At 49.7% G+C, this 23,021-nt stretch overlaps 3 protein-coding genes across 3 annotated transcripts; 1 reads left to right on the top strand and 2 right to left on the bottom strand.

The window, feature by feature from the left end:
* Positions 1-15,149: 15,149 nt before the first annotated feature.
* MYCTH_2296323 (uncharacterized protein) lies at positions 15,150-16,780 on the bottom strand. The gene is made up of 5 exons (XM_003659330.1): positions 16,466-16,780; positions 16,319-16,360; positions 16,165-16,232; positions 15,762-15,910; positions 15,150-15,607 (listed from the first exon to the last, which is right to left on the bottom strand). The coding sequence occupies exons 1-5, from the start codon at positions 16,594-16,596 to the stop codon at positions 15,260-15,262; spliced, it is 738 nt and encodes a 245-aa protein (XP_003659378.1). The 5' UTR covers positions 16,597-16,780; the 3' UTR covers positions 15,150-15,259.
* A 434-nt stretch (positions 16,781-17,214) lies between these two features.
* MYCTH_2296320 (uncharacterized protein) lies at positions 17,215-19,432 on the top strand. Its single transcript, XM_003659329.1, has 2 exons — positions 17,215-17,405; positions 17,482-19,432. Exons 1-2 carry the CDS (start codon positions 17,378-17,380, stop codon positions 19,158-19,160), a joined length of 1,707 nt encoding a protein of 568 aa, XP_003659377.1. The 5' UTR covers positions 17,215-17,377; the 3' UTR covers positions 19,161-19,432.
* Positions 19,433-22,933, bottom strand: MYCTH_2296319 (uncharacterized protein). Its single transcript, XM_003659328.1, has 2 exons — positions 22,544-22,933; positions 19,433-22,475 (listed from the first exon to the last, which is right to left on the bottom strand). Exons 1-2 carry the CDS (start codon positions 22,737-22,739, stop codon positions 19,705-19,707), a joined length of 2,967 nt encoding a protein of 988 aa, XP_003659376.1. The 5' UTR covers positions 22,740-22,933; the 3' UTR covers positions 19,433-19,704.
* Between the last annotated feature and the right edge of the window lie 88 nt (positions 22,934-23,021).

The following is a 23,021-nucleotide window of genomic DNA, read 5'->3' as shown; positions in this document are numbered from 1 at the left end:
GGTGTCTCCTCGTGCAGGAACTCGGGAATCCCGCTGCAACCGTCCGGCAGGACGGAGACAAGCAGCCTCGAGTCAGTGGAAGAAAACCCCTGTCGATTTCACTCGCGGTTCTTCCAGCCTCCTTCCCGGTGCCGAAACACATCGTGGGGTCTCCCCCAGCGGACTGACGAGTCTGGATGTTTTTTGCTTGTGGCCCGTGTCGCCTCTCGCCCGACTGGCAGACGCGGTGGTCTCCCAGTTCTCCCAGTGGGCCACTCTCGCTTACCAGGACACCTGATTCGCACCGCCCTTTGGTCTGGATTCGCTGCTCTGGCAGTTCGCGTTCAGATCTCACGAGCAGCAACCCAGCCCGTCTACGTTCATCGTGAGAGGCGTCCCAGCACCGAACAGAACCTGCACACATCATACCTCCCGCGAGCACTGCGTGCGGATCAAACCGCTTTTTCTTTTCTTTTTTTCTTTTTTCCTCGCTACATTGAGCTTGTGAAGAAGCAAGCAAACATCCGGAGTTCAGGCATACGCATCAAATTACTCGGTCCCGCTGGCCTCGCCGACGGCACTAGCACTCAGCGCGCGAGACAGTTGTGAAAGTTTATTCTGTCTCTGTTGCCTCTGTTGTTTCTGCTGTCTCTGTTGTCTCTGTTGCGGAGTTATGTGGCAGGACTCGGGGCATATTAGAATGATCACGAGACACCGGCGACTAGGTGACCCCCCGCCCGCATGTCCCGCGTTGCTATTTATGGAGTGCCCAGACCTGCTACTCCGTACATGGTGTACTTTACACGCATGTATGTATGTATGTATGTATCTACATACATACAGTACATACAGAACATACTCCGTACAGGGGTTGTTCCCCCCCCCCCAACAGGTGGGCGTGACTGAAAGAGTGGCCAAAAATTTCCAGCATCCAAGTGCCAGGAGTGTACTGTACACGAGTGTACAGTACATACCGGTAAAAGTTCTGCAAGGAGTTGCTGCTGTCACACGCAGGCCACACGCAACGGCTTGGCGCAACAACCTGCAATGCCGGGGCTAGAGCTCTGGCTGCGATCTTGGCTCACTGTGCACATTGAGGCTGTCTCTGTCACCTTGCTGGTCAAGTTAGGTGTGGAACTTTTCTTGGGATTGGAGAATAGTGAACCGCTCTGAACTAGAGCGCCCTCTCACCCTCCTGCTGTCGCCACGGACCGATACCGCTAAAGGGCGATCGACGAAGCCATCTCCTGCGCCGCGTTACAACTTGCAAGCAGGGTTTTCCTTCGTCCGTAGGAAGTCGACAACGGCCAACGACGGAACTCGACCCGGGAGAAAGAAGAATAAGTTTGTCGATATGTGAGAAGGACGGGCATGTGGGCCAACCTTTAGTGTACATACATAGACGACACTAACAGCCGAGATCCAGCCCGCGGATCTTCGCAACGCCGCTCATCAACAGCGGTCGATCATGCCGATCCTCCAACCTTAACTGATTACTTGTCAAAGTACTATTACACTACTTCCGTAGTGGGCCTTTTATTAATAGCCAGTGCTGGATGATTGCCGCCGGCCGATCTTGCAACAGGCCAGAACGCAAACTATTCAGTTGCACTCGCACGAGGCGATCTTCTCTCGGCCTCAAGTCTCACGCTTATCTAGTGTACTTTGAATGCAACAGCAACCCGAATACCATACAATAAAAGGATACCACGCTCTCTTCACCAGCCGCATTGTTTATAATCCGTAGCTTCGCCGCGAGCGATGAAGCTGGTACGAGAATTGCCGGTACCTGTCAACGAGTCCCCAGAGGTCTCGAATCCGAGGGTTGAAAGCCGCCTTGAGAAGAGAGGTTTCGCTCGCACTTGGTGGCGTCAGGCGCCTCGCCCGTTGGATGGCGTGGTGTACTCTGCACACGACGGCGCCGGCCAGCTCAGCTCTGAATCATGCCCGCCTGCCTACAACGCACTTTATCCAAGTTCTACTAGACACTGACAAGAGAAGCGCATTATATGTACGGATTACATTCACATGGGCAGTGCATCCGCACGACAAGACACCGCAGAGAGTTACTCACCAGCCAGACATCTTTTGCGTCTCGAGAAATGGGACAGGGTCTGCGACATCGAAACATCCAACAGCACCCTTTTGGCGAGTGCGGACAGTCCTTACCCCGCACCGACCGGCGCACGAGCGGTTAACCCTTTTCTGAGCTGTGGTTCTTCGTCTTAGCATGGTCCGACTCCTAGCCGCAGTGGGCGGCGAGCCGTGGGCTGACGAGCGTACGGAGTGCACGACAGCAAAGTCAAGTCCCGCCCCCCGGGGGGGTCGACCGGAGGCGATACACTTGCACTAGTGTAGTTTGTAGCCTCCGGGGTGTGTGCTACTAGTGTACTCCATACGGTCACCGATCTCTTGCTGCCCGTTCAACCTCGTGGGGAACCGCGATCTTGATTGTTTCCTTGCGATCCCGGACCTTGTCGAACCATCGTCAACCAAGCTTGGTGTGGTGGGACGCGCTCCAGACTCTGTGGCAAATCATCCCATCCTCATGGGACAGGGGGACGAGATTGCGGTCCCCCGTTCTGGTCCCGCCGGCCACGTGTTGGCCGACGGGCACCTAAGGGGTGGCTCCCCCTGTCAAGCGGGCCCTTGATTGCCAACTTGCAGCGCCGTGTGCCGTCTGCTGCGGACAAAGTAGCGGCAGCTTGGGTGCATCTTGCAGGTGGATGCGCGGATAGAACTGACGATCTTCGTATCTCTGCTACGTAGTTGGCGATGGTTCTGGAGGAAGAAGGACGGAGGCGTCCAGAGCCAACCTGCAGGAAGATGTGGGTGGCTGCAACCTCGGTAGGGCTAGAGCCCTGGTGGGCCCAGTCCACCACAGTGCAGCTCTGGGAGGTACCTCTGGGGGTAACTACATAGTACTTTCCTAGTGTACGGATTAGTGTAAACGGGTCCAATTCCTCTCCCGAGTGCCAACATCCCTGCAGCGGATCCGCACAGATCTTTGTCCAGGAGGTTCGCTCTAGGCTGAGCAAGACTTACACCTCTTCCAGCATTATTAATCCTAGTGCGATACATGCCCCACTTTTTTCAGTTCTTTTGCAAGCCACTTACACAATTATCATACCATGTCACTCTCCTAATAATTTTCTATATAAAGGTACTTACAGATAAAATCCCTAGGTTGACAGCTAAGTTAACAAGGGATATCCTTTCGAGTATAGGAATCCAGGTTCTATAGTGGCCGGCTCGAAGCCCAGATTTAAACCCTATTAAGAATGTATAGCACTAGATAAAGGATTAGCTTAAACATCGCTACGATGTTTAATTGCTAAGCCTTACAGGGCTTCGACTAGCTGTTCTAGAGGCGTGGGAGGCAGTCCCCTCGGAGTTTCTTTAGTACCTAGCTGTTATAGGCCCGGGCTACATCCGGGCTAGACAATGCCCAGGCTTTACCTGGGCACTGGAATGGACCTACCCTGCCCTACTCCCGTACGCCCCATAGGTCCGTAGAGCGTTTGTTACTCGTTCGTAACTCGTCTGGTAGACACGCGGCCAGGGCCCGGTTAGCGCCCGACCCGGAGCCTAACCGGGCCCTACCTAGGCTATATATATATATATTGGTTAAAAGGTACTCCTCTATATAACTTTTATATTTTTCCTCTTTTCCTCCCTAAGGTAGTTAAATAAAATATTATATACTTATCTATAAATATTATAAGGCTAATATATTATATTTTAACTACCTTTATACTAGTAGTAACTCCCTAAGGGAGTTATCGATAATATAGTTATAATAGATTTAATAGTATATAGGCCCTTAGGCTTAGTAGAATTATAGGAGCTTATCTGCTCCCTTTAAGTAGTAGTAGAATAGTAAAATGTGACGATTAATACTCTCTAAGCATTCTAAACCTAACCTATCCTAACCCTTAAGTCGGCTAGGGTACCCCTTGAAGTTTAGCGGCCGTAGTAGAAGCGTCTCCTAATAAGATAACCTTTTGACGGTAAAAAGGAACTCTTTATAGTATAGAAGAGTACGATAGAATATGTCCTTATAGCTAATAGAGATTTTATCGGCTCTAATTATAACTAATAGGTCTTTATCTAGGGAAACCTTACGTGCTAGGTATAGACTTAGGTTACGGCCTACTATAAATCTATAGGCCTAAAAGTTAGGTATAACCTGACCGAGTTCCTCTAATACCTCGAGAGTATCTTCTCTAACCCTTATAAGAAGACGGTGGCCCTATCGGAACTAGAATTCCTTCGATAGAGAGACGACAAACCGTTTGCTACCTTTATTGTTTGGTTTAAAGCCAAGCTATCGAAGGCAGGCGGTCTCCTTTAGAGCGACGAGCTATACCTAATCAAATTATAACAATGCCTCTCTTTAAAACTTAAATATACGGCAGTCAGACGAGGAATTCCCTAGGATAATTATATAATGGCGGTCGAGAAATACTATAAGATTGCTATAGATCTCGAGGCTCTTTAGCTTAGTGACAAGTATTAGTAGATATAGGGGTAGCAAATAGTACCTAAACTATAGAAAGAGAAAGATATAAAAGAAGATATACTAATGACCGGAATTAACTTATTACGTATTAACCTATAGAGGAAAGGACCTAACAAGGATAGGGTAGGAAAATATAGGGGTAATGCCCTATAGGTAAAATAGGTTAGTCTAGAAGTATATATAGCCTAATAAGTAGCTAGAGTATATAGCTAGTATAGGTAAAAGGGTTACTTTATTATTAAGCATTACTTTACCCTTACTTTAAGGCTAGTATAGTAAAATTAGCTAAGAATTAATATTAATGTCTTAGAGGCTAAGGATTAGAAGGAAGATAATAACCTATCTAACGAAGAAGATAATAAGTAGAGAAAAGAGTAGCCCCTAAGCAAAGTCTCGTAAGGGGGCTAGAAGACTACGACTACCTAGAAGACGAGTTTATAGAGATTAGCAAAAGAATAGATAGACCTCCTTTTCTTATTCTAATCTTCCTTAACTCTACTAGCTTTATAAATGCCTAAGTAGATAGTAAATATTCTAGCTATAGTATTATTAGTAAGAGAATGTATTAGAAGCTTAGAATCGAGTAGATTAGTTTGCCTACTATATATACCCTTAGGATTATAACTAGGTTATAACGGGACCGGAAGATCACTCGGATGGCCTGCGTTATAATAGATATCAATAGCTAGGAGAGTTAGGCCGCATTTTACGTAGTCCTAGGACTTATATATAATATTATACTAGGTCCTCTATAGATGGAATACTAGGAGGTTAAATTAGATATATATATAGGCATTCTTAAAATTAGGATATAACTAGGATTACTTGTCTGTAAGATCTCTTTATAGTCAAGATAGATAGAAATCTCCTAAATTATGGGTATAGTCTTTATAAGTATAGTTCGGAGGGTATAGAAGAAGAAGACTTCTAATACCTTCCTAGTTACTAGTATCTGGGAAATAATAACTATCCTAGAATTAAGATACTAATTTGATAGAGAAGGTATAGGGAATAGGGGCACCTAACTAAGGCCTAATATGGAGTTAAAGGTTACCTTACCAGACGAACTTCGCGACTTTGCCGACCTCTTTAATAAGGAGAAAGCTAATAGACTTCCTCTATATTGTAGTACGGCCGATTATTACATTAAATTAAAGGAAGGCCTAGATAGAAAGATTCTTAAACTCTCTTAAGGGCCTCTCTATAATATACTATAGGATCATTTATTAGAAGTCCGAAAGTAAGTCGTTAACTTGCTAGATAAGGGATAGATCTAAGCTAGCTCCTCTTCGGCTACTGCCCCTATCCTCTTAGTAAAGAAAGCAGATAGAGGTTAGAGGTTCTATATCGACTATCGAGCGCTAAATAAGATCATAAAGCAAGATCGATACCCCTTCCTACTTATTAAGGAAACACTTTACTCCCTAGCTAGAGCTAAGTGGTTTACAAAGTTAGATATCTAGGCGGCCTTCTACCGTATCTAGATCGCGGAGGGCTATAAATATTTAATAGTATTCTAGACCTAGTTTGGCCTCTTTAAGTGGCTTATCTATTCCTTTAGACTTATAGGTATACTTATAACCTTCTAATGATATATTAATAACACTCTTGGCTTAATGCTTAGAGACTTCGTAATAGTATACCTTAATAATATCTTAGTTTATATTTTAGGTAGTAGGAAAGATTATATAAGGTAAGTAAAAGATATACTCTAAAGGTTATAAAAAGTAAGACTTGTATTAGACTTTAAAAAGTATATATTTGCTATAAAAGAAGTTAAGTACCTTAGCTATATTATAGAGGTAAGGGCCTAGGTCTGTCTAGACCTTGAAAAGCTAGCCGCTATCCGCGAGTAAGAGGTACTACGGAAGGTTTAGGGAGTACGAAGCTTCCTAGGGTTTGCCAATTTCTACTAAGACTTTATCTCTAACTTTTCTAGGCTAACAGAACCCTTGACGTAGTTAACCTATAAGAATACCCTATTCTAGTAGGGGACTAAGGAATAGAAGGCCTTTGACGCCCTTAAGACGGCCTTTATATTAGAACCTATCCTTATATAATAGGACCCTAAACAGGAGACGGTACTTAAGGCAGATTACTCTAGGATAGTGCTAGGAAGGTGCTTATCCTAGTAAGGAGAAGACAAGGTCCTATACCCTATAGCCTACTACTCTATAAAATCAACCCTAGCTAAACGGAACTATATAATCTATAATAAGGAGTTACTTACGATTATCTCGTACCTAAAGGCCTAGTTAGCTAAACTTTATAGTATTATAGCTCCCTTTTAGATCTTAACCGACTATAAAAACCTTGAATACTTTTCCTAGCCTCGTTTAATTAGTAAATAGCAAGCTCGATAGGCCGAGATACTCTCCCTCTTTAACTTTAAGCTCTATTACTAACCTAAGTTGTAAGCGTCCTACTCTAACGCCTTGTCCCGTCACGAACAAGACTTTCCTAAAGACGTATAGCGTATAGTATAACTTCTCCCTACTATCTAGATAGATATAATAGATTCCTTGACGTTATCTAAAGTACCCTATCTCCCGAAGGGGAGCACCATTTTTACAGACAAATGACTAGTAGCCTTATAGGATAAGGGAGTTATTAAGGATAAATATTATATATACTAACTCTAGGCTATATAGGATAGCGCCCGAAAATTTCCGAAGAAAGTAAATGTAATATAGACCTAGATTATAGACTGCTCCCTTAATATATAAGGTACTCTCTAGTTCTAAGGTAGACTTTAGCTCCCTATATAGGAACTACTTACTACCACTATCCTTTAATATATCTATAACTCCCTTATATTAGGTTACCTAAGGAGGAATAGACTATTTAAAATGCTTTAATAGGACTACTATTAGAATTTTATATCCCTAGACGTAAAGAGGTTTATAAGGAACTATTATATATATCGAAGGGCCAAGGTTTTACATTAACTACGATAAGGACTCCTCTAGCCCCTACCTATTGCTAACCGCTTCTAGAAATAGATTTCTATCAATTTTATAGTTAATCTCCCTATATAAGACGAGAATTCACCCTGGTACCTTATAGTGATTACCAACCGGCTATCAAAGTATATCTAGCTCGAAGCTATGTCCTTAATAGGAGCCGAGGTATACGCGCTCTAGTTCTAGGACGTATAGTAGCGGTTTTACGGATTTCTAATACAAATTATCACTAATCGTAGTTCGGACTAGCTTAGCTAGTTTTAGACTACTTTCTATAAAACTATTAGAATTAAGTAACTACTATTAATAGCCTATTATCCATGGATAAATAGAGGTATAGAATATATAAATTAGAAGGTATAAACTATCTTATAGACTATAGTTTCCTTTGCCTAGTATAACTAGCCTAAATATCTACCTATATATTAGCTTGTAATTAATAACTATAACTTAATAGTAATTAGGATAAGTATAAACTACCTTCTTTATAGTTATAATATAAGCCCGATATAGTTTACCGACCTATTAGACGCTCCTACCTCGACCTTATAAGAAAGAGCTACTAATTTCTTATATTACCTAAGAGAAAATATGGAATAGACCTAGGCTACTATCGTATATATATAGTAGTATTAGTAAGAAAACGCTAATCGCTCTCGATACCTAGCTAAGAGGTTTAAGGTAGGGGATAAAGTATAGCTATCCTTATATAATATTAAGACTAACCACCCTAGCTATAAACTTAATTAGGTTAATACTAAGTATAAAGTAATTACGGTACTAATGCTACTAATAGTGACTCTAAATATTCCCTATAGCCTCTACCCTACCTTCTATATTAACCTTGTCAAGTATACTACGTCTAACCTACTACCTTCGTAATATATATTAGATTTCTAACCAAACCTAGTATTAGAACTTTCCTAGGAAGAACTACTATAAGAGGAATACAAAGTAGAAGCGATCCTTATAGCTAGGAATATAAGGGGAAGAGGAAATCAATACGATATACTAGTAAAATAAAAGGGATAACCCTAATTTAAGAACTATTAGAAAATCTAGAAAATACTAAGGTGCTTAATACGTTTAAACGGAAGTAAGGAGACATATATTACTATAATAGACTAGTTATAAATAGGAGGTAGGGGAGAGTATAAAAGCAAATGATATAAATTTTTCACGTAGGTAGGCAAACCTAAGGCAAACAAACGGCAGGCGTGTCGCGGTCGCGTCATAGACGCGTTACGACCGTATTATAGACGTGCCTATAGAGATAGTCTAATTATAAAAACAAAAATAAACATATTAAGTAGCACATAATACGCTTACTCCATAACCTCCTCCTCCTTATCCTCCCCCTTTAAAATAATAGTTACGGTAGCAAGGGTAGGGTCGTTATAGTTACGGACCGGGCGTGCCGCGTGATCGATAGGCGAGGAAGAGCAGTAGGCGCGGGAATGGCCAAAGTCGATTAGCACGAGTACGGGGCGTATAGAGGCGCTCGAGTAGGCGTAGGAGGCAGGTAATAGGGTACCTAGGATGTAGACGACAAGGGCAGCATTGGTATTGACTAAAGTCGATATATTCTTATTTATATATTATATCTGGTATAGTATACTATTGTTCTATACTATGGTATAGCGTATAAGCTGCTTAGTAGCTTGTAAGGTAGGGTTAGGGCTAGTAGCAGGCTAGATAATATTACTATAGTAGGTAGGGGTATTAGGGGTAGTAGTAGTAGTGACTAGAGTAAAGTTATTACTAGAATGACAAGAACTTATAGCCTAGGTAGGGGCAAAGGTAGCCTATCTAGGTAAGTAGTTAGACTAGGCGGCCTTAAAGAGTATAAAGAACGAATATATTAGTATAGAGAACTTAGGTATTAAAATAATATAATAGGCACCCTAGTTAATAGTCTTATAGTAGGTAGGAAAGGTAAGGGTAGTATTAGCATTATAATAACCTATAATTTTCTTGATATCTATATATAGGTAGGGGTTATTAGCTTAGAGCTATAGATCCTAAACGTAGCTCCTATAGCTCTTATAATATATTATATAAGAAGTACCCTAACCTTAGATATACTTGACCTTATTACCTTTAAAAAGTTGGTTAATATATAATAGATAATATTATTACTTCTTAGGCTATAGTTTAAACTCCTTATTAAAGGAGTTACCCTTAATAGTATACCTATTAAAGGAGAGATTAGCATTCTTATACTATAAAATAAGGAGTTAATCTATACCCTATATATATATATAATAGCTAAAAATTAATATAGGTAGGGAAAACTTATATAATACTCCTTATTCTTATTACTACTAAGGTAGCGACTACTATTATTACCATTAAGTAAATTAATAGCTATTAATATACTAGACAGATGCTAATTAAAAAAAACTTTAAAAGCACAATAGGGATATAGGTAACGAGTATAGTTATAAGAGGCAAGGGCAGTTAAAGGGTATGAAAAAAGAGGAGAGTTAGTTATAGGAGAAAGAATCAGGAGTAAGAGGGAAGAGGAGGGGATATTTATAAGCATTAGGAGGAAGGTAGCAGGGGAGTATATATAACCTAGGCAAATTGCTTATTATACACGTAACTTACTACTATATACACAGGTCACGTTATTCTAATAACAAAGGGAAGGAGCTTAGCTTTCATCCGAACTCGAACAGCTACCTATTTACGCTCAACACGCCATTATACACGCGGGTTACATTGTCATAGCGACAAAGGAAGGAAGGCACGGGACCCGCTTACGGGACCGACATAGGGGCAGGAAGCAGGACGGGTCGGCCCGGCAACCACAAAAAGAGAAGGGGGGGGGTATGTTATAGGCCCGGGCTACATCTAGGCTAGACAATGCCCGGGCTTTACCCGGGCACTAGAATGGACCTACCCCGCCCTACTCCGGTACGCCTCACGGGTCCGTAGAGCGTTCGTTACTCGTTCGTAACTCGTCCGGTGGATACGCGGCTAGGGCCTGGTTAGCGCCCGACCCGGAGCCTAACCGGGCCCTACCTAGGCTATATACGTATATATTGGTTAAAAGGCACTCCTCTATATGACTTTTGTATTTTTTCTCTTTTTCCTCCCTAAGGTAGTCGAATAAAATATTGTACGCTTATCTGTGGATGCTATAAGGCTAGTATATTATATTAGTACACTTAATGCCTTAATGGCTAGCAAAAACTAGGGGGTAGAGACTAGGTATTAATACTTCTATATTATAGAAATTTGTATTGGCTTAGTTATATCTATACTTCTTGGCTACTTTTCTGATTTGCGTTAGTTATAGGGCATGTATCGTATTAGGATTAATAATGCTAGAAGAGGTATACTAGTATAGTAGGGTTAGAAAAGTGTTTACCTACTTTAACCCTGGTAAATCCACTTCTAAATCAGGTTAACTAACTACCCCTCTTTAACTTTAACGATGGTTATGCCGACTTTTCTATCTTTAACCTCCTCTTCAATACTATAAGATGGCTACTAGACCAAAGACTACTTATCAGGAACTTATAGAAGCCTAGATATCTCTAATTTACAGCTTCCATTTGGCTAGATTGAAAGGAGGTATAATTACAGCCCGTACCGGCTTGTTAAAACGGACTATTAACTATACTATCTCGAAAGTTAAACGTAACCTTACTAATAGAGCCGACAAGCCGTTCTAATCAAAGCCTAGATCCGGAAGACTTTATAAGTTAGATGACCAAGCTATCCGGCACCTTCTACGGCATATAATAATTAACTAAATAGATACCCTTAAATTACTTATATCACCCTGTCCTAGGGTACCTGGTAAAACTGACTCAAATATACTAACCAGATCTTTATACCACACTTCCTTCCTTTTTATAATAAGATAAGATCAATGTATGGCTCTAGGGTATAGTTATAAGAGGATAGGGTAATATATTACCACGGGGGGTCATTTAACTGTTAAAGAGGGCTACGGAGGTTCGGCTACTCTAATGGCCACTATAGAGCCCAGACCTTAGTACAATTAAAAATATCCAGCACTAGATAAAGATAAGAATCTCTGAAAGGCGGTATCGGATTAAGACAGTGGCTCAGATGGCTACAGTATTATAGGAAGTCTGGAGCTAAATACCTGTTGAATTCCTGGTCAATTTGACTATAGGTATAGGGAAAAGGATAGATCTTTTGGCTCAATCACAAGGTGGCCTAATCAAGTACTGAAATAGCTATAGTTGTAATATTAATTTGGTGGCAGTTTGGCCCTGTTTTGCGTGTTCTGTATGTCTTTGAAGTTGGAGGGTGGAAAAAGTGGGTGGGCAAACACTTTTCTGACCCCACTGTACAAGCCCCAAATGAGAAGAAAAGATGCGAGATGCAGGCTTGGATCCCCCGGGGAATGGGTCCGTCATAGAACGTTTGGCTATTCTTCGCTGCGAAAACTGCGCTCCTGATGCCACGCTACGCCACAGCTAGGGTGTATGTAGACTTGGGGACGTGGTCGGGATGGGAAAGGTGCGTGTCATGCCACGGGGAGCGCAATCAAACTTCATTTCGGCATGGCTTTCGGCTTGTGAGCCTCATCAGCTGCTTCTAGAGCACCGTCTTTCTTTCGTCTTCCATTGTTTTCATTCACGAAGAAAAGGGAAACTTCACGTCAAATCCGGTCTGCATCCAATCCCCACTGGGAGGAATAGAGCAGTCAGGGGTTAAGGGTGGCTGAGAGATGGACTACGGAGGAGTGTATGGAAACGCAGCATTGCGCCGTTACACTGTCAAGAACGGAATCACTGCGGGATGCAGCCTCGGAGCTTTTTTTCTCTTTACGCGCTAATAACTATCTCGCTACGGACGTTCTCTTCCGCTTGATCGCCTGCTTAGTACGCTGTACAAACATAGTACGCTGTACTGTATGTACAGTACATACAGTACACCGGTACATACCTACCTTACCTATATACCCTACGCTGCTCGCTAGGGTATGGAACCGTGATTGCTCGCATCGAACCGCACGACAAGACAGGAGGCGAGAAAGTCGGGAAAATTTCCAAGTGGGCATCAAGTGGACAAGCTGAACCTTGTCGAGGAGCCGGGCAAGTGAGCGCCGGTTTGGGTGACACGGCCGCTACACCAGCCGCAGCTGTGTCTGTTTTCTTTTTTCATTCGTGGGGAGAGAAGAGTGCGAACCTGCAGGAACGGGATGTCTTCCAGCCTGTCCTGGCGTTACGCAAATCGCCGACCAAAGTACTCTATGGATACACGAAATGTCTGACGGATGATTTGCAAGCGTTCGTCAATCCCTTTTTTTCCCCTCCCTCTCTCCAGAAACGGACTTGCAGTGTAACTTTCAGGCCAGCTAGCTATCCGCCGTTGCCTGGCCTCAAGGGACCTCCCTCGAAAAAAAAATGAAATGAGTGCGATCTCGCAGCGTTCGTTGTCCGGTTGAGGTGCCGGGGTCGCCCTGTACTCATGAACACCAGAGGATGTTTGTGTGTATAATCTTTGTATTCATGTAATTGTGTATGTATGTATGTATGTATGTATGTATGTATGTATGTATGTATGTATTATTACGCAGTACACATACACCGACAACAACTGTGCCATTCCATATTTCTGTCCATGCACTGCAGGAGGCAACCGTTACAATAGGATGCTTGTCCCATCTACGGCCACAATGTGACCCGAGCATCTCGGCTGCAATAAGAAATCTGAGTTTTTTTTTTTTTTTTTTTTTTTTTTTTTTTTTTGCAGTTGGAAGATGTACAAGATGGATGTATGGACTGTCCTATTCTGTACGTACCTTGTATGTGAGGGAAGTACATACGGATTACTGCATTCCGTAACTAGGTATCTGTACACAATACATACTAGTAGTACCTAGGCAAACATGCAAAAGGTCGAGGCGATTTTCTCTCAGCTTGAAAGAGGGCCTACCACTCGCTCAGTCTGGCACAACACAAAATGCGAAACCGAGCAGAGAGGTTAACTAAAATGGACGAGCTCCGCGACTGGGGTACACTACTCCGTACGAAGTACTCTCTTTGCCTTTTCTTCTTATGTTTCTACTGTGTAATCCGTACATCCGTATCAGCTGAGTCGGTCCAGCCCGCCTCGCCCCGCATATGTTAGCGCCAGCCCCAGCCCAAGCACACCAAAGTACCACCAAGCCTCCTCGCCTGCCCCCTCCCCCCCCCTTTTTCTCTTTTTTCTCACTCCCCCACGAGGACGGCACACATCCTTGCCACACTCGTTCTCTCGGAACCGATCAGACAGAGAGAGACAGAGAGAGACAATGACGGCAAGAGTTGCGACGGCGGCAGCGCCCGCCTTCTCCACGCTTGATTGACGCAGGTGGGACACGCGAGAGTGAGAGAGTGTGTATGTGAGCGAGACGTCAGGTGGCCAAGAAGGCCTAGACTCTCCAGGATTCTGGACTCCTCCACGCCTCGGCACTTCCATCCTTCTCTTTTGTTCCCTTTCCTTTCTTTTTTTATCTATTTTTTCCCCTTCCCTTTCTTTTCTTTCCTTTTGGCTCCCTCCTTCTCGAGCTTGCTTCCGGGGTAATTTATGAGCACGGACATTGCCAAGTTTTAACCCCGGACGACGGACCAGGGAGAGCGAGCCGCCGAAGGCAGCAGGGACGTGAATGATAAGGCTTTCCACTGCCCTCAGTAGGACTCACAAACTAGAACACAGCCCGCTCCGGGGGGATCTGGCCGAGCGCTAAGTTAGGTTGTTGCTTGGGTACTGTACTGTACATACATGTTACTGTACATACATACATACATGCAGGCATACATGTGTACGGATGACTCCGTATTTCTGGATGTATGTAACAAAATAAGAAACATACTGTAAGACATGCGTCCTCACGCGCTGAGTGTCGAGAGTGACAGTGAACCCTGAACGGGTCATGCTGAACGGGTCATCCTCACCGTCGCCCTCGCGCGCCGCCCCTGGACTCGGCCCGCTCCCTCCGCATCCCGACCGCGCCCTGCGTTGTTTCTCAGCCTCGAGTCGCGAATGACTCCCCGGAGGGCAAGTCAGTCTTTTTTTTTTTTCGGCGGGCATTGGATTCCTGTAAAACCTAAGACATGGCTGACTCAGAAAATGCACTCTGTTCATGCAAGTGTGCGGAGGAGCAGACGTCCAGAGCGAGACATACGCAACCGAGCTGAAAGCGGGGTTGAGGAGTTGAAAGAGGGCCGGCTGGGAATAGGAACAGAGTGAAGGATGAAGGTTGAACATAGAATGGATTTCCAGGAGAGGCCGGCGGGTGATAGATTGCCCCGCTTCCGGTTGAGTGAAGTCGAGATGGCCGAGGGTAAAAAGTTGAGGTGAAGTGCCCAGGTACGGGTTGAGCGCCGAATCTCTTTAGAACAATGGCTGAGGACTGAACCAAGACTGCCCACCGGCTTGGGTGGGGATGCTCGCTGCTCTCGCCGACATGATCCGTTGGATAAGCGCGCACTTCCCAGCGGCCGCGCGGAACGAGCCTGTATCCTGTAAGTTTTTTGCAAGCACGAACGTCCCGTCCCCATCCCCTCGATTCCCTAACCGAAACAAGGACCACTTTACTGTGTAAAGTAGTGTAAGCAACCAAAAGCCGCTCACCGCCATGCCTGGCCAGCAAGGAGAGCAAGGGTACTTCCCGCCCCTGGTTTGGCTTGTCGCCCTCTGGGCGCATTCCGCCTTGAATTGTTGACCTCCGGTTGCACAAAGTATCTCATCCAAGCTTCCGCTTCCCATGCTCTTTTTTTTTTTTCCTGTTTTTCTTTTCCTTCTCTAAACTCTAGAATCCCTCTTACTCCGTCTTGACAAGCAACGCATCCCGGATCTCCAGCGTCACCCTGCCGCCCTCCACGCTGACCAACCTCAGGGACGACAGGTCACGGACCACCCAGTCGGGCTCGGCGCCCAGCACCTGCTCGACCGTATGGCTGGTGACCACGGCGAGCACCTTGCACCCGGCCGCCTTGCCGGCCCGGATGCCGGCGGGGCTGTCCTCGAGGACGAGGACCTGCTTCTCGGCGCCGCTGATGCCGAGACGTTCCCGCCCGAGCCGGTAGCAGGCCGGGTCCGGCTTCCCGACGGCCACGGACTCGGCCGTTACCAGGTGGGGAGGGGTCGGGAGGTTGAGGACGGTGAGCCACTGTTCGCATATGCCCCGGGCGAGCTTAGCATGCCGATTCACATTCGATATTGTATTGCTTTTTTTTTTTTTTGCCGAAAGGAAGAGGAAAAGCAAAGGTAAAAGGAAGAAAAGAAAGTAGAGACAAGACGGGGCTCGAAGAGACCAAACTTACGCCAGATACGAGCGGAAGACTCCCCGACGTGACAATGGTCCACGGCGCGGACTGGGCGATTAGGTCTTGCAGGAGAGCGCGGGCGCCGGGAATCTCGACGGCGTCGTTTCCGTAGAGCTTGGGCAGGAGACCCTCCATTTGCTTGACGTCTGTTGGTGGTTGTCGTATGGGTGAGCAGATGGTTAGTCGCCGTCATCTCGGATCTAAACACCAAATTCCTCCTCTCTTCTCCCGGCCGCCGGAAACCACGAGCCAGAACCCAAATCCCCCCAACCCCTTTGCCCTCTACAGGGGTCTTGAGAACAGTAGAGCCGACCTGGCACCGTGACCAGAGAGCGTCCTTCCCCGTCCCTCCCTCTCCCTACCCCTTCTCTGGAACGGCAAAAACAGGTGAGTTACTCACACTCCCAGTTTGCCTTCTCAGGGGCCAAGAGTTGGAGGGTATCGATGGTTCTCCGTCCGTGAGAAGTCCTGGGGGGACATGACGGTCAGCTCCGAGCAATGGGACGAGGCGAAAATATCTACAGATAGGCACGTATGTATTTGTCAACACTCACTGCAGGATAACTTCGGGCTCGACTCCTATTTCCCGGCCGATCCTGTTTGGGAAATGCGAATCAGCCGACGTCCTAGGGCACACCAAGGGGGGGGACAACCCTCCAAACCCCGAGGGCCGTTCCGGGGGGGGGGGGGGGGGGCCTCACGCCTGCCAGTGCTTGACGACGGCGTCGGTCGAGTCGATGATTGTGCCGTCCATATCGAACAGGAGGCCGTCGAACGTGACGGACTCTGGTGGCGCCGCAAAGGCGGATGCTGCCGGCTCCGCGCTTCCCATGCTGTCTGCAAGCTGCGCAATGAGTAGTCTAAACTGGTAGGGATAGTCTGGCGCTGGTAGGAAGAGATGTTCCACGAAATCTGAGAATGAATATGGACCAAAGTTGGGTCGGTTGGGCGCAAGGCGTCGGGATATGTTGTAACAGGTGTTGTAACAGGAAGAATCGGCAGGAAGGTTGAGTTGAGTTCGTTGCTTTGTTCAGAAACCGTATTTGAACACTACGCCGAAGAAGGTTCTTCACAAAGTTTGTCTCGATTACGTTGCGGCGCGGATTAGAACAAACCCCCGGCGGGGACTTTGTCGGAGTGCCCTCAACGAGATGAGCAACTCCTTGCCTTAGACGAATCAGGTAACTCCGCCGCCAATTCAATGATCGCCTCTAACTCTAACCCTCCTGGCTTACTTGCCATGACCCATTGCGCGCTCTGCTGCCGTTCAAATCTGTTCCAATTGGCCCATTACAGAGCGGGTGGAATCTTTGGCTGGGTACTCCGGACCCGGACTCCGTCAGTGCCCAAGGTGTCGGCCCCAGCAATGCAATTTGGTGGGTTGTTGTGTTAGAGCAGCAAGAAGCTCAGGAAAGCTCGTTCTGGGTGAGGGGCAGAGTGGGGTGTCGACGCGATAAGCTGCCTTATCGGGGCGGTGTGCTCCGGCACAAACTTTTCTGGCGCTGCAACCACAGCAGCGACACGGCTAATTTTTTTGAGAACGTGCATCTCCATCGCAGCGGCCCCCCCAGTTAGGTCGGCACCTTGAATAAAAGCCAAAGAACTCCTCGACAATGGCAGGGTCAATAAACAAACCAAAAAGTCAGTGGGTGGTTGGATGAACAGAGAGCCCCAATTGTCCTCCCAAGACGCTAACCATTTTTTTTTTCCTTCCCAGAGCCCAAGTCCAAGCGGACGCCCGTTCGGTTGCGGCACAAGATTGAAAAGGCGTCAGCCGCGAAGCAGCGCAAGGCCAGAAAGCTCGCCAAGAAGAACCCGCAATGGCGAAGCAAGCTGAAGAAGGACCCCGGTATCCCCAACCTATTCCCTTACAAGGAGAAGCTCCTGCACCAGATCGAGGAGACCCGCATCCGCAAGAAGGAGGAGCAGCAGCGCCGTCGCGAGCTGGCCAAGGCTAGCACGGCCCAGGCCGAGAAGAGCGAAGGCGACGAGCGCATGGACGCGGATGACGTGGCCGAAGAGTTTGAAGGAGAGGGCTCGGACGACGCCATGGACGAGGACGCCAGCGACATTGACGAGTCAAACCCCCTAGCTGCGCTCATCGCTAGCGCCAAGAAGAGTGCCGAGCAGTATGAAAAGGAACTGCAGAGCGGCGACGAGATGGACGAGGACGAGGATGACGACAGCGACGATGACGACGACGACGACGATGATGATGAAGACGGCGCTGTCATTGAGGTACCGGGCGGCGCCTCGTCACGGAAGGCCTACGACAAAGTCTTCAAGCAGGTCGTCGAGCAGGCCGACGTCGTCCTCTACGTTCTCGACGCCCGCGATCCTGAAGGCACACGCTCGCGCGACGTCGAGCGGGCGGTCATGGCCGCGGCCGGCGGCGGCAAGCGGCTGATCCTGATCCTCAACAAGGTCGACCTGATCCCGCCCCCCGTCCTGCGCGGCTGGCTCACCCACCTGCGCCGCTTCTTCCCTACCCTCCCCCTGCGCGCCTCCAGCCCGGCCCCCAACGCCCACACGTTCAACCACCGCGACATCACCGTCCAGAGCACCAGCTCCGCCCTCTTGCGCGCCCTCAAGTCCTACGCCGCCTCCCGCAACCTCAAGCGCGCCATCTCTGTCGGCGTCATCGGCTACCCCAACGTCGGCAAGTCCAGCGTGATCAACGCGCTCCTGTCCCGCCTCGGCGGCTCCCGCAGCCAGCGCGCCGCGTGCCCCGCCGGCGCCGAGGCGGGCGTCACCACCTCGATCCGCGCCGTCAAGATCGACAACCGCCTCACCCTGCTCGACTCCCCGGGCATCGTCTTCCCCTCGACCGGCTCCCCCCCGGGCGCCTTCGTGCCCAAGAACCCGACCGAGGCGCACGCCCACCTGGTCCTGCTCAACGCCGTCCCGCCCAAGCAGATCGACGACCCGGTCCCCGCCGTCACCCTCCTCCTCAAGCGCCTGTCTGCCACCCCGGAGCTGATGGAGCGCATGACCCAGGTCTACGACCTGCCCCCGCTCCTGCCCAACCCGGAGAGCGGCGACGCCACCATGGACTTTCTGATCCAGGTCGCCCGCAAGCGCGGCCGCCTCGGCCGCGGCGGCGTCCCCAACATCACCTCGGCCGCCATGGCCGTCATCACCGACTGGCGCGACGGCAGGATACAGGGCTGGACCGAGCCGCCCGTCCTGCCCGTGGCCGGCGTCACTGACGCCAAGGCTGGCGGCGGCGGCGGCGGCGGTATGAAGATTGCCGGCGAGGAGGTCATGCCCGACCAGAAGGTGATTGTCACCCAGTGGGCCGAGGAGTTCAAACTGGAGGGCTTGTGGGGCGATGATGAGGGCACTTCAAAGGCGGCCACGGCTGCAGGGGAGGTGAAGGAGGTCGAGATGGAATAAGATGGCTACCAGTTGGGATTGGCCCCGTGAGATGATCACTATTTCTTCAATTTTTTTTTTTTAGTGTTCCATTCTTCATTCTTAAGAGGCGTTACGGCGTCAGAAAATCGGAGGAGATCTCGTGCGTAGAACGAACGGGAGAAAGCGCGGGGTAAGGAATCAATATATTGTGTTAAAACCCATGATCATCCATCCATGCATTTGAGGTCTTTTGACGGACGTCCGGCAGAACACTCACTGCTTCATGCAATGTCTTGAGTTGCAATCATCCCGGATTTGTTTTGATTGCTTTCCTTTTTTTCTCTTCTTCCGGCCCTTCGAACAGAACAGAAAAAAAAAAACCTGGCCTTGCCCTCTCAATGTGCATAGCAAAACTAACAACATCCCACACCCACGCCAACTCCCCCCCCCCAAAAGACAGGATAGATCGATATATCATATCATCAATCCTCCTCTCATGTGTGTTTTCCCTTGTTCACGACTCCCTGGCATGTTTGAAAGGGTGGAGGGGGGGGTTGGGGGGCGGCCACCACCGAGGCGTCACTCAATAAACGCTGATGAGCTCCATCTTGACGCCCCTCTTGCCCGTGGCCTCGTCCTTCTGGTCCGTGACGCGGACGCGCACCTTTTGGAACAGCTCGACGGTGACCTCCCTGCTGCCGCGGGTGCGCAGCGTGTACGTCTCGGCGTCGTACTCGGCGGCCGGCTCCGGGTCGGCGAGGTCGCGGAGGCGGATGAGGCCCTCGATGCCGAAGCGGGGCACGAGGACGACGAAGCCGTTGCTGAAGATCTTGAGCACGAACCCGTCCTCCTCGGCGGCGCGGCCGCGGAGGGCCTGGCCGACGTAGTAGGCGATGCTGGCGCGCCCGGCCAGCTGGGCGTTGCGGTGGCGCACGTTGATGTTCTTGCACACGGCCTCGAGCCGCCCGCGGCTGCGGACGGCCGGGTGGACCGGCTCGTACCCGATGGCGGCGGCCAGCTGGCGGTGGGCGACCAGGTCGGCGTACCGCCGGATCGGCGACGTGAAGTGCGTGTAGATCTCGCTGGCCAGGCCGTAGTGGCGGAACTCCGGGTAGGCCTGCGTGCCCGAGCAGAAGTACTCGGCCGCCATCATGCACCGCGTCGCCATGATGCGCACGAGCGTGTTGAAGAAGGGCTCCTTGGGGTCGACGCACCGGTCGAGGCTGTCGGCGAGCGCGCGCGACGACTCGACGCTCAGCTCGAGCCCGCGCTTGACGCGCAGCTGGTCGGCCAGCTCGTCGAAGTTGGTCTTGGGCGGCGCCCCGTGCCGCCGGAGGATGGCCGTCTGCGGGAACGCCTCGTAGATCTTGCGGGCCACGCTGACGTTGGCGAGGAGCATGAACTCCTCGACCAGCGACATGGTGTCGAGCAGCACCTTGGTCTTGACGTCGATCGGGTCCGACGTCTCCGACTCCGTCTGCACCTTGACCTCGGGCGACGACAGGCTCAGGGCGCCCGCGTCCAGCCGCTTCTGCTTCAGCTTCTTGGACAGCGCCATCAGGGTCCGGATGCTCTTGGTGAGGTCGTCCTGCTGCGACGCGTCGTCGACCCGGAGCTGCGCCTGCTCGTAGCTGAATGCCTCGCGAGACTTGATGACCGACTTGGTGAACCGCACGTTCACCACGTCCGCGTCGGCCGTCAGCTCCCAGATGACGGAGAAGGCGTAGCGCTCGACGTGGGGCTTGAGGGAGCAGAGGTCGGTGCCCAGCAGCGTGGGCAGCATGTCGATCCGCTTGTCCACCATGTACACCGTCGTGCCGCGGATGCTGGCCTCGGCGTCCATGGCGGTGTTGGGCTTGACGAAATGCGACACGTCCGCGATGTGCACGCCGACCTCGAAGTTCCCGTTCGGGAGGGGCCGCGAATGGAGGGCGTCGTCGATGTCCTGGCAGCCGACCGGGTCGATACTGCAGATGAGCAGGTGCCGGAGATCCTCCCTGTCCCGCCAGCCCGGGTCGTCGGTGCTCTGCGGCACCTTCCAGTCGTGGCCCTCCTTGGGCAGGCAGTCGAGGACGGTCTTGGGAAAGGGACGGTACTGGACGTCGTACTCGAGGAGCAGCGCCTCGGTCTCGGCCGCCTTGGTCTCCAGCTCGCCCAGCGACCGGACGAAGTGGCCGATGGGATGCCGGGAGCTGCGGTCCCACGCATCGATGGCGACGAGGATCCTCTTCCCGACGAGCTCTGCCACCTGGCGCGTGCGCAGGCGGATCTTCGGGATCTTCCTGTCCATGGGGATGACGAAGACGGTATCTTGCTTGCGGCCTTGTTGGGCCGACTGGCTGACGGACGACTGGTCGATGTGGCCGACGTACTGGCGCCAGTTCCTCTTGACCACGCCGACCACCCTGGCGGTGGGCTGAGCGTGACCCTCCGTCGTCTTGCTGTGCGTCCGCCTCACTTCCTCCTGCAGCGCCTTGCGCTCCTTTTCCGACACGATGTCCGCCGTCTCCTCGGCGTCCGGGTTCTCGTTCTTGGTGATGGCATCCTCCTCGATCACCCGCGTCGACGGCTCTTTCCACTGGTCCTTGGGGAGCACCTCCACGACGACCAGGTCGCCGTCGATCGCGCGGTTGATATTCTCTCTGCCCAGGATGAGCAGCGGCTTGGGGAATGCCGGGACCCTGATGGAGCCTTCCAGGTAGTTGTAAGGCGAAACGTTGAAGATGCCCTGGTGGAGCAGGCCGTTCTTCACACCCGTCATCATCTTGGACATGGTGAAGTACTCCGGGTAAAGGGGCTCGCCCGGACGCTTGTCCTTGGCCGTCTCCTGGTCCTCGGTCTCGGTCTCGGGAATCATGTCCAGGAGCGTGTCTGCGTCCTTGAGCTGCTTGACGTACTCGGCTAGAGAGCAGGCGGGAATGCCTTCCTCCTTGGCCTTGCGGAGGTTATCCCGATCGTTACTCAGCATGACCACCGCGGGCACCTTGGCTGCGCCGCTCCGGGCCAGATGCTGGCCGTACCATGCCACTGCCTTGCGGACGGCACGGTCATTGCGGTCGTTGACAGACTCGCCCTCCTGGCGCGCGACGTGGGTCTCGAGGCGGAACTCGTTGAAGAAGACATAGAAGCGCTTCTCCTCGCTCTTGGTCAGGCTGATCAGGCGGTTGTACAGGGGCAGCGAGCGGTTGCGGAGCTCCTCAAGAACGACCTGCAGAACAACGACGTCGTAAAAGGCCGAGCTCTGCTCGAAGAGATCCATGGCCGTCAGGAAGGCGTTGGTATCCGGCACCAAGTAGTGGCCCTGCGGGAACACACTGGTGCCGGCGGGTGCCTCAGAGAGCACGAACGGGGTTTCTCCACGAAAGTCAGCGTCTCATTCAGATATACACATTCAAAGGGGTGGTTCGGCTGTTTGTGCTCACGTCGTCCTGCGGCATCTCTCGGGGCGGTGTCGCGGCATCTCCTGCAGAGTCTTGACGAACAAGGAATGTCTTGACGGAGGTAGACTTCGCGCACAATTTTCTGGACTTTCCCGCTCTTTGTCGACCTCACATACACCTTGCTCGAGATGTTGGCCGCTAACGGATCTGAGTCGAGGGATCGTTTGAGACTTGCCATCTTTTCGATTTTTGTTCTTGTCTCTTTCTTTCTTTTTTTGTCTTTTCTTCTTTTTTTCCTCGTCTCTTTCTTTTTGTTTATTTTTTCCCTCTGAAGTCTCTTCTTCCCCGTGACGCGTAGCACTGGAAGTTGGCGTCGACGGGTTAAATCGACTGAGGTGCTATGGATCCGTCACAGATCCGGTTGCTTTTGACGGTTACGTTGTTCCTGGGCATTTTTCGAATCGAGGCGTGCGGGTCCTTGGCACACTGTGAAGGCGGCTGGAAAAAGCAGGCGCCGCGC

This window comes from Thermothelomyces thermophilus, chromosome 1 (genome assembly GCF_000226095.1).
Source record: "Thermothelomyces thermophilus ATCC 42464 chromosome 1, complete sequence".
Lineage (NCBI taxonomy): Eukaryota > Fungi > Ascomycota > Sordariomycetes > Sordariales > Chaetomiaceae > Thermothelomyces > Thermothelomyces thermophilus.
This window is presented reverse-complemented; position numbering and strand designations above follow the sequence as displayed.